Genomic DNA, 23,190 nt, shown 5'->3' with positions numbered 1-23,190 from the left:
CAGAATGGGATCTGTGGGATGGAGAGGTGGGGTCCCGGGTCCTCCCCTGTCTGCCTCAGACTGTGAACTCCTTGAGGGCAGGACGCTGCCTGGCCCGGCCTTGCCTCCCTGGGTCCCGCCGTGGTGGGTCCCTGAGGCGGGGCTCCTGGGTGCTGTTTAGTGACACTGGAGTTTCACTGGAAGTGGTGCACCAGACTTGCCTTCCCTGTGGGCGGGAATCTCGCCATGTGGAAATGGGGCACACGTGCTTGGAGAACATTCTGGGGTAGCTGGGAGCACACAGGGGCTGCCGGTTCCCATGGGCCATTTCCCAGAGTCCTGGTTCCGAATGTGCCCTGAAGGCCTACGTTCCTAACTTGAGCACAGACAGCCCTGCCTGAGGACTTTGCAGGCAGGACCCTACCTCGGGTCATTGCCGCAGATGGACAGGGGCTGGGACCCGGCGTGGGGGGTGGCACGGTGGGGTGGAGCTTTTGGGGCTCAGCGGTCTGGCAAGGGTGCTGGGGAGAGCTCAGCCAGCCCCCAGGGGGAGGATTCTGGCCTGTGGTGAGTGTGGGGGCAGGGTCCCTGGAGAGAATTACAGAGTCCCTGTGGGGGCGAGGACGCAGACAGGGGGTTTGTGTGGCAGGGCGGCTTCTGCTCCCTGCAGGGAAGGTACCTGTCTCCTCTCCCACCACAGAGCTCACAGGATGCCGGGAGGACTCAGGGACCCTAGGGAGACCCCCGAGCCCCGGCCTGGCCTGCCCCACGGTGCAGGAAGGGTCCAGGGACGGGACGACTGGGCCCATCCCCCTGCTCCTTCCCATTTGTCCACTCAGTGGCCCTTCCTCCCTTTGGGGGAGATGCTCCTTTCTGTCGGTTTTCCTTCCCCCCAGGCTCCTGCTGCCTCTTTCTAGTCCCTGTGCTCACGTCAGCTGAGCTCACTGTCCCTGGTCAGTCACTTGTTCCTGTGGCCCTCCCTGCCTTCCTCGGTATCTCCCTCCCTCTCTCCCTGCCTCCTTCCATCTTTTTTCTCGTGGATCCGTTGCTTCTCTCCATTTGCCCGGAGTGTTTTATCTTCCTCTCTGACCCTGGTTCTTCTCTCCCACGCCAGTTTCTCCTCTTGCCCGTCATGGTTGCCTCTCCTTCCCTTGAAGCCTCCCCTCTGACTATTAGACATGACTTTTCTTTATCTCTCTTAGATCCAGCATGAATTAAGGCCTTTAGTTTTGTCTTTGACCCTCTGGAACTTTCCTCTCCAAGAAGTCCTGGCATGAGTCACCTTGCATGACCATGGCCTGAAAAAGCCCTTCTTTGAGATGCCACCTTGGACCCTGAGCTACATGCCTGGCTCACTGTAGACAGATGATGCCCTACTGTGTCCCTTTGTCCGGGTGTCGTTCTGGGCTCCTCATTAGAATTCGGAGTACGTCTTTGCATCCTTGCTCTTTTAAAGGAGGAAACAGCATCCTTTGCTCCTCACATTGATGTCCAGGTGCTACTGGAGTGACAGCCACAGCCCACTTGCCCTCAGATGCCCAGCTCAGTCCATCTTGGGAAAAAGCATGCACCTATGGACACCATGGATGGAGGCTCTGTCACATCCCACTGCCCATTCTGTCCTTGGCTCCGCAACTCTGGTTGCCTTTCAGTTGGGGACCCTAAAAGGAGGACTCCTTAATATTGTCATGGGGTGTATTACTTACCACCACAAGAAAACTCATTAGGAACCCATCCTTGTATATATTTTGAAAAAAAAAATTAATAGGGTTGGCATCTAGTAAAACACCCAAGCATCTTGTAATGGGTTGAGTAAGAAGAAATTCTCTTCTTCCGTGCCTCCTGCCCATGCCGCCCAACCCTTGAGGGGTGACCTGTTTCTCGTGGTTGTAGATCTTCAGTTCTCCCAGCTGCAGAATATTCCATTCAATGAGCACGAGACACTTCCTTTATCAGCTCTGTTGTCATGGGCCCTGGCTGCAGGCAGGAGACTGTGACAGAGCTCAGGAGGCCATAAAGTAAGGGGTGTAAGAGGAACTGAAGCCATCCAAGCTGAGCTTCGCCAGAGCTCTGCTCCTTCCCCAGAATACCCCTCATGGACGCATTCAGTTAGTCTCTTTGATATTTTCCAATCAGATAGGGGCTCTGGTGTTGGTCCTTCTGTATACTCCCTGACTACCAGGGAGGAGTTAAATGTGAGGTCTTTGCTTTAGATTCTTTTCAAGGGAAATCCTATCCACCTTTTTCCTTCTCTTTATTTTGCTAATAGGGGGCTCTACCAGCCTTCTAGTGGCTTCCCTGCTCACTGATAATGTTTCACAGCCTCATTCGAAAAAAAATCTGTAAATCTTCAGAAATTTAGAATAATGTAAGATAGAGATGAAGATGTCCCTCCCTGCCACCACAGCGATTGAGGGAGAGAGATCTTGCTGTGTTATAAAATTAATGCATAGAACTAGTTCAACAGACCTGAAGATTCAAGTCTTACATTCACAGAGCATCAGTCTTGATTTTCTGTGCCATTGTGTGAACACCAGCAGCTGTTACCCAGCAGTATAGAGTAGTGGCGGGAGGAGAGATTCTGGAAGCCAGCTGCCTGAGTTCCAATCCTGCCCCTACCACTTACTGGATTATGACATCTGGCAAGTTCCTTAGCCAAATTATAGGCATATAAATTGGAATAATAAGAGAACTTTCACCTAGGTGTTTGTGAGGCTTAAATGAATTTCTTTATATTTATATCTACATGTATTATGAAGAGTACCGGACCTATGATAAACATGATAGGAGGGTTTGCTATTATTAATAGAAATCTGTCTCTGAAAACAACACTAAACATCATCTTGCGAAAGTGTCTTAGATCCATACACTGAAAGCTACAAAACGGAACTAATAAAAAGCAAAGAAGACGTTAAAAAAAAAAAAAAAAACGGAAAGCTATACCATGTTCATGGCTCAGAAGGCTCTATATTGTTGAATTGTCAATTCTGTAGGTTCCGGGTAATCCCAAATGCATTCTCATGTTTTTGCCTCCCTGCAGCAGCGCTGATGCATGGACTTGGCCAGGCTGAACTACATTTACCCTAATTCTCCTTACAGTAGTGTTAGATAAGGGTGGGCCATGAGAGTGGTTAGTCTGGCCAATGGAGTGGGACGCTCTGAAGAAGCAGGCTTTCCTAACAGGCTCCTGTGTTGAGGTGCTGAATTGACTCACCTCTTTAGTGTGAAACCACAGCTGTAACAAACGTCCCCGCATCCTTCTTGGGGTTCTCCCACCCTGGAGCGAGGCGAGTTTGCTAGCTCTGTGGCAAAGGAAGTGTTAAGAAACAAAAAACAAGCACAAAATAGAGTCGGTTGCTCCCCATGACAAGAAGCCACGATTCCATTGCAGGCTCAATCCATCCTAAAAATGTGACCTCTTAACAGTCAATCTGAAATTTTGTAATCAACACTAGTGAAGTCATCTGCTTGATAAAAGCCCTACTTTTATCAAGTCACCCGCTTGATAAAAGCCCTCCCCCACAAAAAGAAGATGTCCGGGCCTGAAACAACCCTTTTTTTGTTTTGCTACCAACTTCCTTGTTCGATACTCTACCTGTGAAAACCCTCAGTGGTACAATGCCTCAGAGCATCTCTACTTGCTAGGGGGGATGAAGCATTTAATGAAGCCAATTAGATCTTCAAATTTACTCAGTGGAGGTTTGTTTTTAACAGGACCCCACAGGACACCCAGACCACTAAAGTCAGGACCAAGAACAAGGAAATGGGTTTCTGCCCATCCTCTCGAGCTCTACAGCTCATCCTTTAGGTTCTAGTTTGTCTTTGCTCTCTCACACTCTACATCCACCGTCCCATCCCAAAGTGCTTGTCCCAGGGGCTTCATGTCTGCTACACACCAGACGTGAAGAGAACACCTTACCGACACTGCTTAACCTGCCCCTACAATGGCATAAAGTCAGAGTCCCGTAAGAAGTCCTTGTGCGTTCCATATGATCTAGCAATCCCACCTCTGGGAATATAGAGCAAGACAGCTCTGTAGAGAGCAAGATGAAGTCGCTTGGGTCAAGCCGTGACTCATGTCAAGCAGTGATGTAGGCAGCCAAAGGCACTGCAGATAAGAACAAATATCCCCGAAACCAGCACAGGTTGACAGCACCCAGCACCGATAACCAACAGACCAAAGGGCAAAGGCTGATTAAACTCCAAAGGAGTTTTAAAACGAACTGTCATGAACTGTCCATCTCTTCAGATGCAGATCCTTCTACAACTGGCTGCATCAAAAAGGCAACTATGGCCAAAGTCTCTGCCCAATCGATCTCTGAACGTAACACAGATCCTCCACTGCTTAACCATAGTAAGCAGCAAGTGCCAAGAGCTGACCTGGACTGGATGGAGAACTCATCTCAACTGTGTTCCCGCAGACCGGCTTCGAGTTTGGTTCATTAACTTCTTAACCCTTGTATCTTGTGTGTTGTGTAACCTTGTCTTGTGCTTTGCTTGGTGTGACACGTATGGAGTCAAGTTAAATGCATATGAAATGCCATTGAGTTTTGAATCCTGAACTTGCTTTACAATTACGTTAACCTTGCTTTATGACTGAATAAAGCCGGCATTGCGGAAAGACAACTCGCGTACGCACCTTCGTACTGTGCTTGTGATTTTATATGTATATTACATATAGTACATATAAATTTAAATAATAGCCATATTTATTTATAAACATAGATGCAAAAATCATAATTAAACTGGTAGTAAACAAATACTCAAACCAAGAAAGATTTAAAGAGTATAGGACTTCAACTATACTAAAAAAAAATTATTAAAAAGAAAAGATAAAGAACATGGGGGTTACCATTTTCTTTTCTTTTTGATGATTTTATTTATTTTTATTTGAGAGAGAGAGAGAGAGAAAGAGTGGGGTGGGGGGACAGAGAGAGAGGAAGACTCCCTAGAGCCTGATGCAGAACTCAGTCAGAGCACCCAGGGATCGTGACCTGAGCTGAAGGCAGACACTTAACTGACTGAGCCACTCAGGTGCCCTGGGACTTAAAATGTTCTATTTCCCTCTTAGAAGAATTTCCCTTAAAATGGAAGAATAGAAGAGTCCCCCTTATGATTGGCACTGTTCAACACTGTGCTGTTGTCCAAGTCAATGTCCCAGGAGCCACAATAAAGCACAAGGGCTCTCGGGATTGCAAAAGAACAGAAACTACTAGAAATAGTAAGAAAGTTCTCAGTGAGGTAGGTAAATACAACTTCAGTATAGGAAAAATAAGAGTGTTCCCAGATACTAGCAACAGCAAAAATAAAAAGTATGAAGGGAGATGAAGGTTACAATAGCTCCCAAAAGGTTTACTGGAGGGGACCAGGGTGGCTCAGTGGGTTGAAGCCTCTGCCTTCGGCTCAGATCATGATCCCAGGGTCCTGGGATTGAGCCCCGCATCTGGGTCTCTGCTCGCAGGGAGCCTGCTTCCTCCTCTCTCTCTCTCTGCCTACCTGAGATCTCTCTCTGTCAAATAAATAAATAAAATCTTAAAAAAAAAAAAAGGTTTACTAGACGTGAACCTAACAAAATATGTGACACCTTTATGAAAAAGTGCAAGAATCACTGAAAACATAAAAAGAAGACCTATATAAATTGAGGTATATACCATGTTAATGGATAGGACCTCACGGCCACAAAGATGTCTATGTTTCCCCAAATTTCTCTCCCTCTTTTGCTCTCTCTCTTTCTAGCAGAGGCGGGACAGTACCCAAGGGGAAGTACGTCCATGACAGCGTGGTAATGCTCCCTGTCAAGGCTGGGCCTTATAATAAAGGGTAAAGTAACAGCCCAGGGAACCTGCCCAGCCAAAGAGCCCAGGCTGGGGAGGCAGCAGGAGGGACCCGGTGCCCATCACTCCTTTGTCAGGATTACCCTCAGGCCAGAGGGTGTGGACGCCCACAGTCTCCACCTGAGATACCAGCTCCAGGGACAGCTCCTCTAATTTGCACCCGCTCTGCATCTACTTCCCAGCCAGCAGGGCTTTGCTTCTTTTATTCCCACCAGGAAATCCCCAACCCCCTAGGGGCAGCCCTGGCCCAGCTACCATCAGTAACATTCTGGGCCTCCCCTGACCTAGCAGGGAACATGACCTCCGATCTCCAGAAATGCAGCCACACAGCCTGGAGATTCAGCTCCCGGTATAAGCCAACACTCACCCCTCATGGGGCAGTGTGACAAGGTCAGCCATCCTGTCCCTGAGCCAACGAAAGGAATCCCATCAGTCACAGCTGTTATGGGCTGAAGGTGTGGGTCCCCTAAATTCCTATGTTGAAGCCCTACACCGCAGTGTGGTGGTATTTGGAGCAGGGGTGTCTTTGGGGTGATTAGGGTTAGATCATACCATGAAGGTGGGACCCCATGAGAGGATTAGTGTCCCGGGAAGAGGCAGAGAAACTAAAGCTGTGCCTTCTTCTCCCGTGGCTTCCCTCTCCATCTGTCCCTCTCTGTCAGATGAAGGCTGAAGGACCTTAGGCAGGGGACCCACTGCAGAATTAGGAGCTCAAAGCACACCTGAGCCCTCCCTGCTGGGGAGTCAGGAGAAAACACCAGAGTCCTAAGGCCATATCCACACTCCTTTTCTCTTCCATGCATTCATCAGACAAGTGGAGAGCAGCCCCTGGGCCCAGACTTGGCGGCTCAGGGGTGATGAGGTGACTCCACTCCCCAGAGAGCCTACCTCTCTGGGAGCTGGCCGGAAGGCCTCCTTCCTGCGTTCCCCCAGAGGTTGTCCCAACCCCCTCTGACATCCTACTTTCTCTTTCTCTTCTCTTTGCAATAACGCGGGTCCTGTTGCATGGTGGGGCTCCACCCGGGCGCAGCTCTGTCTCAGAGAAGGAGAGTTGCTGGGTCTGTGCCCAAGGAAGTGCATCCACCCACGGGCCCTCCCACCCTACCCCACCTCCCCACCCTCCACCCCCTCCACCCTACCCTGGCAGCCCAAAGCTGGAAGGAAGGAGGTGGGGCATCCCCAGCAGTGGCCTGGGAGGTATCAGATCTGGGAGCTTTCCTAAGGCAAGGCTGGTGAGAGGAATGGACCCCTGGCACCACGACCCAAGGTACCGGCCACCAGTCTCCCTGTCTCTGGCTCTCCCACCCCCTTCCGCAGCAGCACCCCCTTCCTGGTAGCCCTGCCCACGTCTGCCTCTGTCCCTGGCCTCCTCCTCCCCACAGTCCCACTTCCCTGCTCTCCCTCTCTGAGCTTCTTCTCTGCAGGACCCACTCCTGCCGGGTCCTCACCCTTTTCTGGGGATGCTCCCACTACTGCTTCTGAACATGCCCCTCCTGTGCCTCTACCCAGCCGCTTGGTCCTCCAGACCAGCCTCAGGGTCTGAAAGTCTGTGGGGACTGCCCCTCCCGGGCCTTCTTCTGGAAGTTTCTGTGCTCTGTTTAACTAAAGGATGGGTGGAGCAGTGGGTGGATTTAGTTTGAATCACTCTGATGGATTTTTCCAGAATATGTACACTGTTATAAACACGATGGGAACAATAGATTTTGGAGGCAAGGGGTGACGTCACCTGTTGCGGGGCTCTCCCAATCACAGGCAGACAAGTAAGTAAATGCAGCCAGTTTTCAACTTACCCCAGCCCAGCTTCACACAGCTGGGGGGAAGATGCCACAGTCAGGAGAAACGCACATATTTAAATTGAAATAGAGGAAAAGGCACATGGAGGACAGCATCCTGCTGCCACCACTGTCATGGGAGGTCCTTGCTGGAAAGAGCCTGCCTGGGGACCCACCACAAGCCCATCACTCACTAGCCCTGGGCGGGGCCAGACTACTCCACCTCCTGCCCCTTCTTCCTTCCCTCTACAGGTGGGGTGACTCCCTGGGGATCTGAGGAGGACTCTGTGAGTCCAGATATTTAAAGCACTTAGAATAGTAACCTGGATGTCAGAAGGTATCCATTAACCTGATACAATTTAAAAAAAAATGCATTGGTTAAAAAATCAGGAAGGAATTGCATTGCAGAATTAGAAAAGCTGTTCTCTGGGGATGTGGGGTTCCTATTTCTCTTTGCAATTTTTCTAAAGGGTTGGGGAATGCATGAGCAGGAAAATCAGCGTGGCTGGAAGGAGCAGGACGGTCCCTGTCCCTGCTGTCCCTGGCAGTAGCCGCCTCCTCACCCCCTTGCCCCATCCAGCCTGGAAAAGCAGAAGGCAATGCTCAGGACCCCAGAGTGGGGAGCTGGGCTGGGAGCCCCACCCACCTCACCCCCCACTCCCCCAATTCCACCCCCACCCCGCCCTGGGATAACTCCAGGGACCACTCTCTGCATTTTCTTTCTTTCTTTTTTTTTTTTTTTAAGATTTTATTTATTTATCGGGGGGAGGGGGAAGAGAGCAAGCACAGGCAGACAGAGTGGCAGCAGAGGCAGAGGGAGAAGCAGGCTCCCCGCTGAGCAAGGAGCCCGATGTGGGACTCGATCCAGGGACGCTGTTATCATGACCTGAGCCGAAGGCAGCTGCTTAACCAACTGAGCCACCCAGGCATCCCTGCATTTTCTGTTTTCTTTTGCCCCCAGAGACCCCCTGGAGAAGATTAGTCCTTGATCTTCTTCTTCCACTTCCCAAGCCTGTGTTTCAGGGCTGAAACTCTGCTACCTCTGTTTCCAAGTGGAAGGAGAGGGGGAGGAGGACTCCTGGTATGACCTGGGGGTCTTTCAGAACAAGGTAAGGCCCTTGACAAGCAGGAGCTGAGTCAGCTGGGAAGGTGGGATAGAATGGAATGAGATGTCGCACAGGGGCTCTCCGCGGGGCTTGCTCCTTCCTCCTTCCCCGACTTCTTCCTACCATTTTGGCCCACGAGCTCCTTGCTTGACCCTCCTGGAACTGGAGACTGGATAGGTTTGACTTAGCCCGTGAGCCTTGTTCAGAGTGTCCGCCGGCATCCGTCTCCAAGTATTCTCATGGAGTTCGGCCTCTAGCAATCTTGGACAAAAGAGCATCCTTAGAAAGTCAGGGCCATTGGACACCGGAGCATTTTCTGCCCTAGTGATGGTTCTGCCGGTCGGGTCCTCCCCCGCCGCACCACACACCCGTTTGGACCCATCTGGACCCGTCTGGACCTCTGGTCCCTCAGGGGAGTGCCCGCACCCCTTGTCTGTCTGCCCGCCCCAGGTCTGCTCCCAGACCTGTTCCCTGGAAGGCTGCCACTGCACCCTGACCAGCTTCAGCAGGTGCTGGAGCCAGGCCACCCCCACCCCCTGCCCTGGCCCCTAACCACCTGTCCCTCCCGAGAGACCTGCCACCACACCACACCCCTGCCCTCTCTTCTCTCCTCATAGTGCAGGCTTTTCAAAGCCTCTTTGCAGGAGAGAGCCTTTGTGGGCTGGGTCAGGGGTACCCCAGTACTCGCCCAGAGAAACATCAGGGTCACATATGTCATTTGAAGTCTACTAGTACCAGTGTTCAAGGACTTAAGAGAAATTGATAGGCTTAGTATTGGTAATGCATTGGGAAATAGATCTAAGAGATTATTTCAGGTTATAAATCATCCAAAAATTCCTCACGAGGTCCTTTACATTCATCATTTTTACTGTCATGGAACGAGACGGGTATTTCCACTTGCCCCACATCTCAATTCAGACAAGCCACGTGTCAAGTGTTCTGGAGACACCTGGGGCTAGAGGCCCCCCGGTGGGGCAGCATGGCTGTGCGGCCCTCCCCAGCAAACAGCACCCATGGAACCAGCCTGGACCCCAGTGGGCCTGGCCTGGGGCCAGTAGGATGCCTGTAGGATGGATGGATGGATCGATGGTTGGGTGGATGGATGAAGAGTGGATGTTGGAATTGATGACTGATGTGGAAGGAACGGCCCAGTCAAAACTGACAGTGCAGCGAGCGATGGAAAGGAAGGATATGTCGATGGACGCCGCGCCCCTGGGCTCCTGCCCGCTCACCCTTCCTCCCACGGCAACCAGCCGGACCCACCGCCCGCTTCGCCAGCCAAGAGGATCCCCTTCTCTTCTCCGCTCTCCCAGGTCTATCCCCAGGCTCCCTGCCACGCAGAAGCCTGCTTCTCTCTTGGATCCGTGACCAGAATCTGCCCCCTGAAGAGCATTACCGTGTCACCTGGTTCTTATCGTGGAGCCCCTGTCCCACCTGCGCCGAGGATGTGATTGAGTTCCTGGAGGAATACAGGAACGTCACGCTGAGCATCTATACCGCCCGCCTCTACTACTTCTGGGACCCAGATTTCCAGGACGGGCTCTACAAGCTGTGGTGTGCAGGGGTCCATCTGGACATCATGTCCTTTGAAGGTGAGAGCTGAAAGAGCTGGGGAGACGGGACTGTGGGAGGGAGTAGGACTCGGCCAGGGGGTGCTGGAGGACTACAATGTCCCTAGGGAGAGTGCGTGGGAGGAGAGCCTGGGAAACTGAGGCAGGACTGGTGGCGCCTGGCAGGGAGGTCACGGGAGGGTCATGAGAAGAAGGCCCCCCGGGGCCCACCTGACAGCCCTCGTCCCTCTTTCCCTCAGATTATGAATGCTGTTGGGAAACCTTTGTGGACCACAAGGGGATGCGCTTCCAGAGTTGGGATCTATTAAGAGATAATGATTTGCTGGCCGAAGAGCTCGAGAATATTCTTGGGTGAGGGCGTGCTCAGCCTCCTGGTCTCTCCCTGACGCTGCTGCTCCTTCTCCTGGGCTCCAGCCGCCTGCCCCTCCCTCCCCAGCCCCTCAGCCCCCCCCCCCTTCCCTCCTGCACACCATCTCACCGCATTAACCAAATCGTTAATAAACTGAAAGTAATGGGGCATGAGTACGTCTAAGTGTGAAACTCGGAAGCTGTGAGAAGCATCCTTCCTGAGGATGTGACTTCTCAGAGAACCAGGGTCCTTGCGGACGGTGAGCTGCTGGGTGAGGGCGTCTCAGTCTGTCCTCTGTGCTCAGGGCAGGGGCGCCCCTGCTGTCGCTCAGCCTGTCCCTGTCTCCCCTTCTCCTAACAATATCAGGCAGACTGGATTCGGGTCCATCCTAATGGGCCTCGCATTAACAACCATCTTTTAAAAATCTGTACCTCCAAGGTCGTCGTGCTCTGAGGCACCAGGGTTGAGACTTTAGCTGATGGATTTGGGGGGGGGGGCACACGGTTCAGCCCAGACAATGGCCGAGGGCCTTTTGGAGCTGAAGGTGTATGGCAAAAGCAAGATCCTTATTCTGCGGGTCTATCTCCTGGGTTATGCCCGAGCTGCCCCTGCCTCCCCTGCCTCCCTTGCCAGCCCTCACTTCCCTGGACCCCTCCTCCCCAGCGCCACCACTTCTCTCCAGGTCATCACTGCACCTGCCCTCACTCCCATGTCTCTTGTCCCCTTCCCACATTGCTGCCAGAGGGGAAGCTTCAAGCAGGTTGCAGCCTGGAGACAGCCATGGAAAGTGAGCAAGAAATTAATTACTCAGTTTACACTTAAATAATTTTTTTTTAATGTAGGATGGGGTATAGGAGGACTGAGGTCATCAGAACTTTTCCAAAAAAGCAGAATCAAAAGTGGCAGGTGGCCGAGAATCAAGTCAGGGAGACAGGGAAACACGAGCAGTAGAGGTGAGACAGGGACCATCTGCTTCTTTGCCCACAGAGCCGAAGACTCCATGAACACACTGGCAGGGGCGAGGGGGGAGGAGTCGGTGGCAGGGCCCCACAGGTTGGCCTGGACCGGGGCACGGTGAAAAGGACGAAGAGATCAACCTGAGATGGTGGGATTCCAGGCACGTGGAGGCAGGAAAAGCAAGAGGGCAGGTGTTCCGTCTGGAAGACATCCTTAAAATCATTGTGGAGAACGTCTCGGGTCCCATTCAGACCAGCTGTTTCTCTCTCTGATCTTGGCTGGCTAGCTGTGTCCCTCCCCGAGGCACCCTGCCTGTCCTGCTGCCTAGGGGCCACAGAAGAGCTCGGGATGTCCCCCGCAGTCTGTCCTGCTGCCCATGCAGGAGGCACATGGGAGGACACCCCTCTTGACTGCCTATGATGTCAAAACAGGCCAAAGCGTCTAGCTCAGAATATCCCCTTCTTCTGGAGAAAAGAACCAAGCAGAAGGCCAGTCTTAGAGATCTGTGGGGGCTTTCAGGACATTCCCTCCGAAACTGCTACCATCCTGCTCTGGCTCACCCTGTTCTCTGCCCAGCTCCGATGGCCAACGAGCAACCAGCCTTCCTCCCACGCTTCCTGCTTCTTGGGCAAGAGGCATCTTAACTGTCAATTTGACCAAGAGCTGCGTACACAAATCCGGTCACTCTCTTGGAAGGACCCAGACCCAGCTCATTCTGGAAGCTTCTTCCAGAAGTTGGAAGCCGGGGACATGAGAACAGATCAGAGTAGAGGGAATGCCATTCCCTCAGACCCTCTGCTGGGCCAATTTAATGATAAAACCTGTTTAACTATTAGGGCCTGCTTAGCCAGAGTGACTCCATATTGCCTAGGTAGCCATTGTTGTTTATATCCACAAAATTCGTTCCGGGAATAAATGCCCCAGTAGTTCCTGGTATCGGTTCCAGGTATCGAGTCCAGGAGTAAACGCCTTAACAATAGGAGTCATGTACCTTGGGTCTGTGGTTATGCCCTATAAAACCAGCCTGCAAGATCGGGATGAGGTTGCTCTCCTCAGAGGTGGCCCTGGCTGGTCACTCTGACTTCTAATGCTTGGCATGGAATAAAGCTCTTTCACTTTGTCTCAGTCTCGTTCCCCTGGCCATTCAGTCTAACTTCTAATGCTTGGCATAAAATAAGGCTTTGCATAACTTTCACTTTGTCTCAGTCTCATTTCTTTGATAATGGACCCCAGCATTCTGGGGGCTCGTCCGGGATCAAACGACGAGAACTGAGTCAGCATCAGAATTTCTGGGAAAAGCCTCCAGAGGTAAGATCTCAAGATTGTATTTGCAGGCTCTAGTCTGTCTGTCTGGTTGTGGAGCTCCAGGGGTATAGCCCACCGGGGAGAAGCTGGATGTAGCATTGATCCCCAGGGCCGGAGTGGATGCAGGGATGCCCCATCCCTCCACGGATAGATCGCCAGGAGGTTCGAGTCCCCCTAGGTGATCAGGGTACCTGCCAGGGGGTTCGAGTCCCCCTAGGCAGTCAGGGGACCGAGAAAATCCCCACCAGGAGCAGTTTGTGTTTTTGAGTTGGGATTATATCTTGCACACCCTTAGACTTGATATCTGGTCGAAGAAGGGCCGCTGTGTCTGCAGTTGTCTTTGTCTTGTCTTTTTGTTATCTGCTCTGTTGTTTGCTGTGTTTGAAGAAATGGAGCTAGCAGAGAGTAAGGGGACTCTGACTTTTATCTCTCCATTACTCCGAATAGATGTGGGGCTTCTCCCTTACTTTTGCTAATGTCTCAAGACAGAGACTTGAAGGAATCTTCCCAAGTGACTGCTGAAACTCCCTTTGTTGTGGGGAAGTTCCCTGTCTTCTCTGGCCCGATGTGAACTGCCTAGCTACCCAACCCCCACCCCCCCACCCCCCCACCCCCCACTGGTGGGAAGGCATGACATGCTCCTCTGTTGGGGCTGATGGGCTCTCAGGCTGGCAACCCTTTTTCTACCTTCTGGCATCACTTTGTTCTTCTGTCCCCCCCTTCTGTTTCTGCATCAACGTGGGTGCGGCCTGCTTAACTGGCCTCTAGACCATCCTCAGTGCTTCCCACACCACAGCTCCTTCCCTCTGCACTGCCAAGGAGCAAGAAGAGCGGCCCCTGGACCTACCTCCCCCTACTCCAGGTCTTCCCACCCGTGTCTCTGGTAAACATTAAAAGTGGAGTGGGTCCAGGTGAGATGTAAATCAGTATTTGAACTAAGTTAAGTTTGTTGGTTTAATTAAGATAGACATGTCTTTAAGGTTACAGCAGTAAATGTGAAACGTTACTCAAGTTAACTGAAGGTCAATAAGCTCATGTCATTTGTTAAAATCTGTTAGCAAAGAAATAACTGAACTGATGGTTAGTTGTCTGTCTCAATGCTTTAATGGGTAATTGTTAAAATAACTTTAAACGTCTTTGGTAACCTGAAAGTTTAAAGTTTTGGTTGAATGACAAATGAAATTAAATTATGAACATCTATGTCTTAACCAAATGGGATAAAATGCTAAAGCATTGAGTACTTGATGTAGATTTGTACTTTTGACTTCTTACTGAAAAGGAACTAAAAATATTTAAATCTGCTGGTAAACATGTTTTACGCTTAATTGATTGCTAAATTTGCCATTTACAGAATTCTGTTGTAACTGATCACAAGTGGTTAATATTTAGCCATCACTAGAGACTAAATGTTTCTAAAAATAGAAAATTTTCCTAACTGTAACTAAGACTGATGGAAGTAAGGGAAACAACCCTACATGTAAAAAGTAGGAGATACGTAAGAAAGATGAGGAATGGGAATACATTTTGATTAAGATAAAAGATAGTTTTGTCCTAAATGATATGGTTGTTTTAAAGGAAATGGCTTGGGACAAAACCTGAATGCAAAAGAAAGTTGTAGAAGGTGTGAAGGGAAATCATCAGGGAAAAAAAAAAATTAGGTATGGTCAGGACAGAGTACCAAAAGAAAAACGCTGTAAGGTTTTTATTAAAAGGGTAGTTGTTGGAAGAAACACATGAAATCACTCTTCTGGTTTTGTTTTCTGGGCTCTGACATCATCCTCACTTCTGTTGCTAGAAGCAAATCACCAAAAAATCCACAATGCATTCACTCAGGGCAGAGGGGGCAATCCCGGTAGAGGACAGAGTCTCCACAGGAGGAAGGTCCCCACAGCCAGTGTCTTCAGAGGGTAGGTTCCAGGAAGACCTGTCTCCTACCCCAGGGCCCTGTCGCCCCAGGACCCTGTCATCCCCGGACTCCAGTCCCAGAACATTGCCCATGAGCCAGGGACGACCCAGAGGAGCTAGAAAGAGGACATGACACATCCGGGGAATGCTAGTCCATTCTGGGCAGGGCATGGGCAGTCTGTCCTCGCCCCTGGCTATAGGGTTTGGGGGCCATCCACGAGGGGACAGGGTTGGGACCTCAGCCAGAGCAGCCTGGCCTGCGGTCGAGACACGAATGGGACCCTCCATGCCCTGAGTCCCAGACAGACTCAGGCTGAGCAGGGGTGCGTGCACCCTCCCCAGGGCCCTCTGGCTTCAGTCCATGTCTCAGATCCCAGTCTGAGCTCCCCCGGGACAGACCGCCCTGTTCTCAGTTTTCCTGACAGGGGAACAGTAGAAGTCCTGGCATGGCCTGCCCCTGCCCGCGGTTTGGGGTGAGCACACATCTGCTCTCACAAGGGACCCAGGTCCTCCCTTCCCTTCTGGGACCCTGGCGCGCTTTGAGGGAGAATTTCAGCAGGATTCCTGTAGGGATCGTTTCATAGATTCACTCAGTGGTCCAGAGGCACACTTGCGGGAGGAGGGTGGTCATGTCCCCAGGACATGATTGCCCTGCTCTTGATTCTGGCCTTGGGGACCAAAAAGCTGCCTGCATGTTTTTAGGTCATGGCCACATCCGGGGTGTCGAGCGCGACTCCTGGACCCAGAGTTCATCACCAGGCTCCGCTGTGGCCTTTACCAACGCATGGTCTCCCCTGGCCTCGGGGAGCTCGGGCCCGGGACCACACTAGTCCCTGCGCCTAAGCTGTGGCAGGAGTCCAGCTCCGGGGGTTTAGGGAGGTGGTGGGAGGATGCCGAGGCGGGGGTCCTTCTGGAAGGACCAGGGGCATGAGAACCGAGAGGGGAGGTCCACCCACTCCCACGCAGTGTCCCCTCTAGCTCCTGGCCCTCATCGCCCAGACTCAGACAGGTGACTCAAGACAGAAGCTTCGGGAGAAGAACAAAACCTGGTTCCCCACGAAGATCCTCTTTCTGCCCGTGTTCTGGTCGCTTACTGCAAAGGCGACTTCCCCACATGGAGACGCATGGGGCCGGTCTTGTCTGTCTCTGAGCAGGCAGCCAGGTGGCAGCGGGCAGCACCCAACGTGGGGTGGGGGGTCAGGACAGGCTGGGGTCAGGGGATCCGGGAAGGATGGGGTACCAGGGGGATTTTCCAGAACTGGAGGCCTCAGAGCTGCTGCCAGAGGAGCAAGCCTAGTAGGGAGTCTGCCCCCGGGGAGGCAGGATCAACGTGCCCTCCCTGCCACGGGGCCCCCACTGGTCTCCCCGCCAAACGTGGCAGCATGGTTGAAGGGGCACCTTTGGTCAGGAGAGCCAGTGATGCAGGCTCAGCCCAGAAAGACACCGGTGCTCTAGCTGCTGCTGCTCCCTGGGAAGGCAGGGGTAGATGGGCGGGGGGGCTGTCCTCTGAGGGTCTCCCAGGGCAGGGGCTTATGCAGCAGGACCCTGACTTCCTAGAGACACCGTCTGCCCCCAGCACGGGCCTTAGTGCACAGGGGTCCCTCCAAGGAAACCTAGTGTGTGCGGGAACCATCAGAGATCACCCCAGCGGGTGAGGGCCGGGAGAGACTTCGGGGGGTTCTCGAGGAAAGCCTGGTCTCCTCAGGGCCGCATCCCCCCATCCACCCCACCACGGAAGGTGAGAGCTAGGGACTGGCTCGGGGAAATCCTCAGGGGCCCACGTCTGGCCTCTGCAGCCCCAGTCCAGGTAGGGATGAGGGCTCCAGGTCAGGAGGGCCGGAGACGGCTGGGTGTGCGGGTCTGCTGTGTGCAGAGGCTAGGACCTGGGAAGTATGAGTCCTGGGCGAGAGTGCCGGAGACCACCCCCCCTGGGCAACGTATCAAGACTAGAGGGGACTGGGTCTAGAGGATGGAGGACAGGGGAGGAACCTCAGTGCAGGTACGGGGAGGGCAGCCTCCCATCTCTCCGGGACCAGGGATGCCCGCCCGAGAAGGAGGGGACACGGTGTCGAGGTTCCCAGCGTCAGGATGAGATTCGGCCTGGGAGGGGGACGAGCCCGGCAGCTCTCGGTGCAGGCAGAGGCTGTGAGTCAGGCCCCAGTTGGCCCAGGTAACCCCAGGACAGACACATCCCCCAGGGAGGGGCGGCCCTGGGCCAGGACTGTGGGTTCTAGGGGAAGCCAGAATGGGGGACTCGGTGGGACAGAGGGGCCGACCAAGGGGACGCAAGGCCAGCTGGGACTCCGGGACCTGCTCAGGGCGGGAATGCAAATTCCCCCTATTCCTCGTGGTCCTGAGGGCAACCCCAGAGCAAGAGAACTGCCCTTTTGGAGGTCTCTATCCCCCCAACAGCGCTGCATCCTTCCACACTTGTGCGGTCCTGGCCACGTCCCATTCCCTCTGGGAGCCTCTCTTTCCCCTGCAGGTAACGGGGTACAAGTGCCCCACGGCCAGTTTGCCAACCTCCACTGGGTGCTGGGCTCCTGAGGGCAGCTCAGCCGGGTTTGTCATCCTCCCTTGGCAGGTGCAGGGCTGAAGGCTCTGCTGAGGCTCTCAGACCAGATGCTCCTGCCCTCTCCCGCCCCTGTTGTGTGCAAGTGTGTGCAGGAGTCTCCCCCAGCTGGTCCAGGGGAGCCTGGGCCAGGCCCTGCCCCTGCTGGCTGCTGAGGGCGACCCAGGGTGGGGCTCCCCAGGAGCCTTCCCTCTGGGGCACTGTGTCCTGGGCCAGGACCTTCCTCCAGGCCTGGACACCTGTCCTCTCACTTCCTGCCATGCTGGGCCCTGCTGCCCAGAGGGACCTGACTCTCCCTGGACCCCATCTGCCCTCGGTCACTCCTCGAGGCTTCCAGGTAGGGCCTTTGTCAGAGCAGAGAAACCAAAACCTAACTTGACCCTGAGGACTTAGGGATGGGACCGCTGGCCAAGAAGTGCCTCCTATTTCAACACCCATGAGGGTGGCATGAGTAGCCCGAGTCTAGGACGGGGTGTGTCCCAGTCATGCCAGCTCAGCCACTTCCAGGAGCTCTGATGGCTTATAAGGCGCCTGGGTCCTTCACTAGCACCCTGAGAGCACGGCATAGGCGTGACGAGGCAGAGAAGCCGCAGACACAGAGCCAGACGTGGTGAAGGGACCGAGACATGGATGCCGGCGCAGAGGCCTGGGACAGGTAACCTCCCCTTGCATGCCCTCTGCTCCTGAGCTACTCCTCGGGGCTGCCCGATGGGGACATGCCACTCCCTCGAGGTCTCCTCCTGGAGCCCTGGGGGTCCCTGCTTTTCCTTGCCTGTTCCTGCTGGCCCGTGCCGCGCCCACCGAGGCCCGTCTGCCGATGCCCAGTCTGCTTGTCCAACCGGCCTCGCCTGGGCTCCTGGGGAATGGTCCCTGAAGGTCCCCATCCTTGGCTCCCTCCAATGCCCTTGCGAGTCTATGCTTCCTGTCAGGGGATCCCTCTGAGCAGAGGGTCAGAAGGTCCCTTTCAGCTTTAAGATTTTGGGCCTGCAAAGGGCTTTGGTATTTTCATCCTTAGGGAAAATCCCACGGCTATTTAAGATGAGGCTACTGGGTCCACTTTTTGGCAGTGGTCCTGCACTTGTATGTGTGGGCCTGGTGCGCACTCGGAGTGGGCCAACCTTGAACCAAAGGGGAAAGGGCCGGGATGCCCCTCCATGCAGGGGAGTAGCTCCTTGGGGACAAGGATGGACGGCGAGGCCAGGAGATGGGATGAGAGCCTACCACGGGCAGAGGGAGAGGACCCAGCAGAGGGTCTGAGCGCTCTGGGCGACTCCTGGGGGTCCCCTGACAGAGCAGTGGGCAGGCCCCCCAGGAGCTCCCAGAAGGTGTCCCAGAGGGAGTGTGGGTGGATCCAGCAATGCCAGTGGAAGCCCATCCTCTGTGGGTCTGGCCAGAATGTGGGGTGCTGGGGGAAAGGGCATGGGGCACCAGCAAATGGCAAACAAGGAGCCCATAAGAAACAGTTGAGTTGTTTAAAGATTGAGTATCTTCACTGTTTTTATTTTTTTAAGATTTTATTTATTTGACAGAGAGAGAGATCACAAGTACACAGAGAGGGAGAGAGAGAGAGGGAGGAGGAAGCAGACTCCCCACTGAGCAGAGAGCCCAATGCGGGACTTGATCCCAGGACCCTGAGATCATGACCTGAGCTAAAGGCAGAGGCTTAACCCACTGAGCCACCCAGGCAGCCCCAAGTATCTTCACTGTTTTTTAAAAAATATCATTTTATTTATTTATTTGACAGAGAGATCACAAGTGGGCAAAGAGGCAGGCAGAGAGGGGTGGAAGCAGGCTCCCTGCTGTGCAGAGAGCCCGATGCGGGGCACAAGCCCAGGACCCTGGGATCATGACTTGAGCCGAAGGCAGAGGCTTAACCCATTGTGCCACCCAAGCACCCTGAGTAGCTTCACTTTTAATGTAAAATCTCTATTCTGTGCCAACATCATCAGGCACTCCCCAAACCTTTTGTCCACAGGTTGGACGAGGACACCTTCATCGACAACTTCCACAATGCAATCTGGCTGTCCAGGACCTACCTGTGCTACGAGGTCGAGCATCCCGGTCCGGGATCCGGGATTCCTCCGGGCCAGGACAAGGGCGTCCTGTGCAATAAGGTGACCAGTCCAGCCGGACCCCAGCTCACACGGCCTCCCCATCCTGGGACGTTCGCGGTAGAACGTTCTGGCTGGACCTGAGCAGGTCTCATCAATATTTCCCCTTCGGTCCCCACAACGGCCACCCCTCAGCCTAGTGTCAGGTGGGGACTGTTTCTGCTGTGGTTTCTGACTTGGAGCCACACGTCAGAAAGCAGTCACACTGTCCCAGGGACGGGCACCACCTCCTCTTGTCACCGAATGACCTACCTTCCACCCCCCACCGCAACTGCTGTGCCTCTGAGGAAGGGTTAGGACAGGCGAAAAGGCTTCTGGACAAGGGGTCAGCTTTTTCCCTGGCTCCTGCCTGGGGTGGCTGCCGGCCACAGACCCTGAGATCCGTTGGCTCTCGATGCTCCCCCTGCTCACCAGCAGGGGCCCTGGCAGGACCCCTGCCCACTGCTGGAGATCCTGCCCAGGGCACTGCTCCCCACTCCAGCATCGCCCAGGGAGCCCCCCTCGGTCCCCAAGTCCCCATCCACTCTGCCCAGATCTTTGAGTTTGCGCCACTGACCTGACTTGCTCCGGGTCCCGGGCTGGCAATCGCTCCCTGGACAGGTTGCGCCCATCTCCACAGCTCTGTGAGCCCCGACAATGACTTTCACCCCATGCCCAGGCGCCTGTCGGCTGGGTGCCCCTTCCCCATTCCTCCCTGCAGAGTGAGCCCTTCTGTGTCACCCGTGGGCTCAGCACAGGCTGAGGGCCAGGGCAGAAGCTTGCAGGAGCGCTGGTGCCAAGGTGGGAGTGGGGCTCGGTGGCGGTGGGTGAAGACAGGGCTGGATCCCTGCCTGGAGGAAGCCTCCACTGCCAGGGCACCAGGCCAGGGAACTCGGAGCTCCCCTGGTCCCCCTTTCCCTTTCCGGGGGCTCTTCTGCTGCTGTCTGCACGGCCCCGCTAGGTGAGGGTCCTGAAGCCCCTTCCTTGGGCACAAACATAGAAACTCCGTGGTCAAGCTGAAACGTAATGTAACGCAATCTTTTCAAAGTCAAACTTGAGGCAAATCCCATGATGAGTGAAATCTCAAGAATCTGAAGAAGGCCCGGCAGGTAGAGCAGGATGCAGAGCCCGAGCGACAGAGGCAGACGCAAGGTGCTCCGTTGCTCACCGGACCCTGGGAACATGCCCTAGTGGGCCTGTCAGCCAGTGGGGGGGAGCCTGGAGCCTGGAACACTGCAGGGAGATCCCATTCGGCTCCTGCTGAGAAGGGCTCCCCCTGCATCTTGTGCCTGAGGCCAGGACCTCCCTGCCTCTCCCTGGTGCCCCCTCCCCCGTGTTCACCACCAATGACAGAAGCCTTTCCTGCCTCTTGTGCGCCCAGAGTGACCCGGACCCCACGCTCTCCCGCCATGCGGAGTCCTTCCTGCTAGAGCAGATCCAGTCCTGGAACCTGGACCCGGAACACCAGTACAGGGTCACCTGCTTTCTCTCCTGGAGCCCCTGTGCTGATTGTGCCCAGCGTATGGCTGAGTTTCTGGGGGACAATAGCCACGTGAGCCTGAACCTCTATGCCTCCCGCATCTACAGCGTGGGACAGTATGAGCAGGGGCTGCGCACCCTGAAGAGGGCTGGGGCCAGCATCGCCATCATGACCGCCAGGGGTCAGTGTGGGCCTCCTGCAGGGCACAGGGGTGGTGGGGGGAGGGTGCTATGTGGGAGGACAAGAGTAGTGTCCCTAGGGTGGTCCCTGTGTGCTGGCTGTGGAGGGGAGGCTAAGGTGCCTGGACAGCAGAGGACAGCAGGGTCGCTGAGAAGAGAGAGGTCAGCGCAGGACAGGTGTGTGCAGAAGGGCAGGGGGGAATGGTGGGTGGGCATGCCAGGGAGACTGGGGTTTGCAGGAAGAAGGGAGGCCAGGCTGGCTGAGGTTCCAGCCTGAAGACAGAGTCCCGGGGTTGGGGGGTTCAGGGAGTCCCCCAGAGGGGAGAGAGCAGGGGTGCAGCTAGGAGGGACACAGCCTGTCATTGAGATTCAGACTTGAGGTGGTGCCCAGCCCTCCCCGGAGCAGGGCTCACATCCCTCTCCGGCCCCCCTGCAGAGTTTGAGCACTGCTGGGACACCTTCGTGCTCCACCAGGGAAGAAGTTTCCAGCCCTGGCCGGGTCTTTACAAGGAGAGTCAGAAATTCTCTGAGACCCTGCATCGCATTCTCCAGGTGAGGTGCCTCCCCCCTCCCTGCCACCTCCCCTGCCCTCCTCCCTCCAATCCACTGCCTGGCCTCTCCCTGCCCCTCTCACAGCCTCCACTGGGTTACCTGCTCCCTCCTAGGGCCATGCCACCCCTCCTGCCCCCTTGGAGAGATTCCTCTGCTCCCTCATCCCCTGGGGCCCCCTCCCTTCCTCATCTCTGGGGCTGCCAGACCCCTTCTCTGTTGCCCCCGCCCACCTGTCTCACTGCCCGCCTGTGCCATGCAAGTCCCCGGTCTCCTCCCTCAGCAGGAAGCCTGAACGATGGACTTCAGTCTCACCAAAGACCACGCAGGGGAGGCCTCTGTGACCAGCAGAATAAAACACTTCCTCCCAAGCCATGCAGAGCTGCTCTCCACCACCCTCCAGATCGATCCACGGCACGGAAACCAGCAAAAGGCCATGAGCCCAGAAGAAGTCGTCTTGAAAGAAAAAATCTGAGTAGATTTACTTGTCCTGGAAAATCTACCTTAAGTTCAAATATACGGGTTAAGATCACAGTCATCGCTGTCAGAAGAGTTTTCCGCGTATAGAGAAGTGACGAATTGATTTCAAATGCAGAGATCTGAACGCCAATGTCAAGGATCTTCTACCAAAAGTTTTCTCTGGAAACGTGTCCCGAGTCCGGAGAGCCACAGGCAGATACCTCTCCCTTCGTGGGGGGCCCTTCAGCGGGATCACACCAACTCCCTCTGTTGGGAGAAGAATCAGCTAAGCCTGACTTCCTGGGAGGGTTCTAGAAATCAGAAACCTCCCCCCTGCCAACCGATCCTTGTGAGGGGCACTGATTGGAAATGACAGCTGCGCTAAGAAAGAATAGAAAGGAGGAGTCTAAATATTGGTGAGGAACCCACACACTTGAGGTTTGGGGCTGTGGGAGGCCACCCAGTGGCCATGTCCAGAATTGAGAAAGAGACCTAAGACAGCCGAACTGGGCCCCCCCCCCCCCGTCTTCCCCCTTTTTTGCCCACGGTAAGGTTCTGAAAACCAGTCACCCCTGAATTCCAGCTCAGACTGAGGAGGGGCCAACAGTCAGGGAGGAAGACGGGCACAGGCCTGGGAGCGGGGTTGGCCTCTGTCCCACGGGGTCTGCTGCCCTGCACTGGAGCCCAGACTGTGTCCGCATCTGCCGGCCCCTTTCTGCCCCCAGCCTGTCATACTCGCTGCCCCAAGTCTGAAACCTGTCATAAAAGGAATGCTCACTCCTCAAATACTGGGGGGACAGCAATGATATTCAAAAGGACACACGATGTTTTGCACGGGGAGGAGCCCCGGTTCACTGGATCCCACAAGTGCCCCAGGAGCACAGGTAGGTCTGTCCCAGCGTGCAGTGTTCTCAAGGAAGCCTCGGCGCTGAGTGATAGCGATGCTCAGGCATTGTGGGCAGAAGGCCAGAGGAAATCCCCAGGAACTGGATGCTGTCGCTTCTGTCCACTTGGACAGACGTCCCTGTGACATGCTGCTTGGAGCCCCTCCCCCACTGGAGGCTGAGAGAGGCCCCTGGGGAC

General features: G+C 54.5%; 1 protein-coding gene and 1 long non-coding RNA gene across 3 annotated transcripts; both read left to right on the top strand.

Moving 5' to 3' along the window:
- The first annotated feature begins 6,934 nt into the window (after positions 1–6,934).
- Positions 6,935–10,784, top strand: LOC309869290. Its single transcript, XR_014314095.1, has 4 exons — positions 6,935–7,080; positions 8,547–8,694; positions 10,005–10,283; positions 10,502–10,784. It is a non-coding gene; the product is annotated as an uncharacterized lncRNA (long non-coding RNA).
- A 6,746-nt stretch (positions 10,785–17,530) lies between these two features.
- Positions 17,531–22,182, top strand: LOC309869285 (DNA dC->dU-editing enzyme APOBEC-3G-like). Of its 2 annotated transcripts, none has more exons than XM_082740095.1 (5): positions 17,531–18,005; positions 19,326–19,464; positions 20,822–21,101; positions 21,536–21,651; positions 21,932–22,182. In XM_082740095.1, exons 1-5 carry the CDS (start codon positions 17,977–17,979, stop codon positions 21,941–21,943), a joined length of 576 nt encoding a protein of 191 aa, XP_082596221.1. In that variant the 5' UTR covers positions 17,531–17,976; the 3' UTR covers positions 21,944–22,182. The 2 variants fall into 2 exon arrangements, with proteins under 2 accessions (XP_082596221.1, XP_082596222.1); XM_082740096.1 differs by having other exon boundaries at positions 17,669–18,005; positions 21,935–22,182.
- The last annotated feature ends 1,008 nt before the right edge of the window (positions 22,183–23,190 follow it).

This window comes from Mustela nivalis, assembly GCF_964662115.1.
Source record: "Mustela nivalis genome assembly, chromosome: 7".
Classification (NCBI taxonomy): Eukaryota; Metazoa; Chordata; class Mammalia; order Carnivora; family Mustelidae; genus Mustela; species Mustela nivalis.
This window is presented reverse-complemented; position numbering and strand designations above follow the sequence as displayed.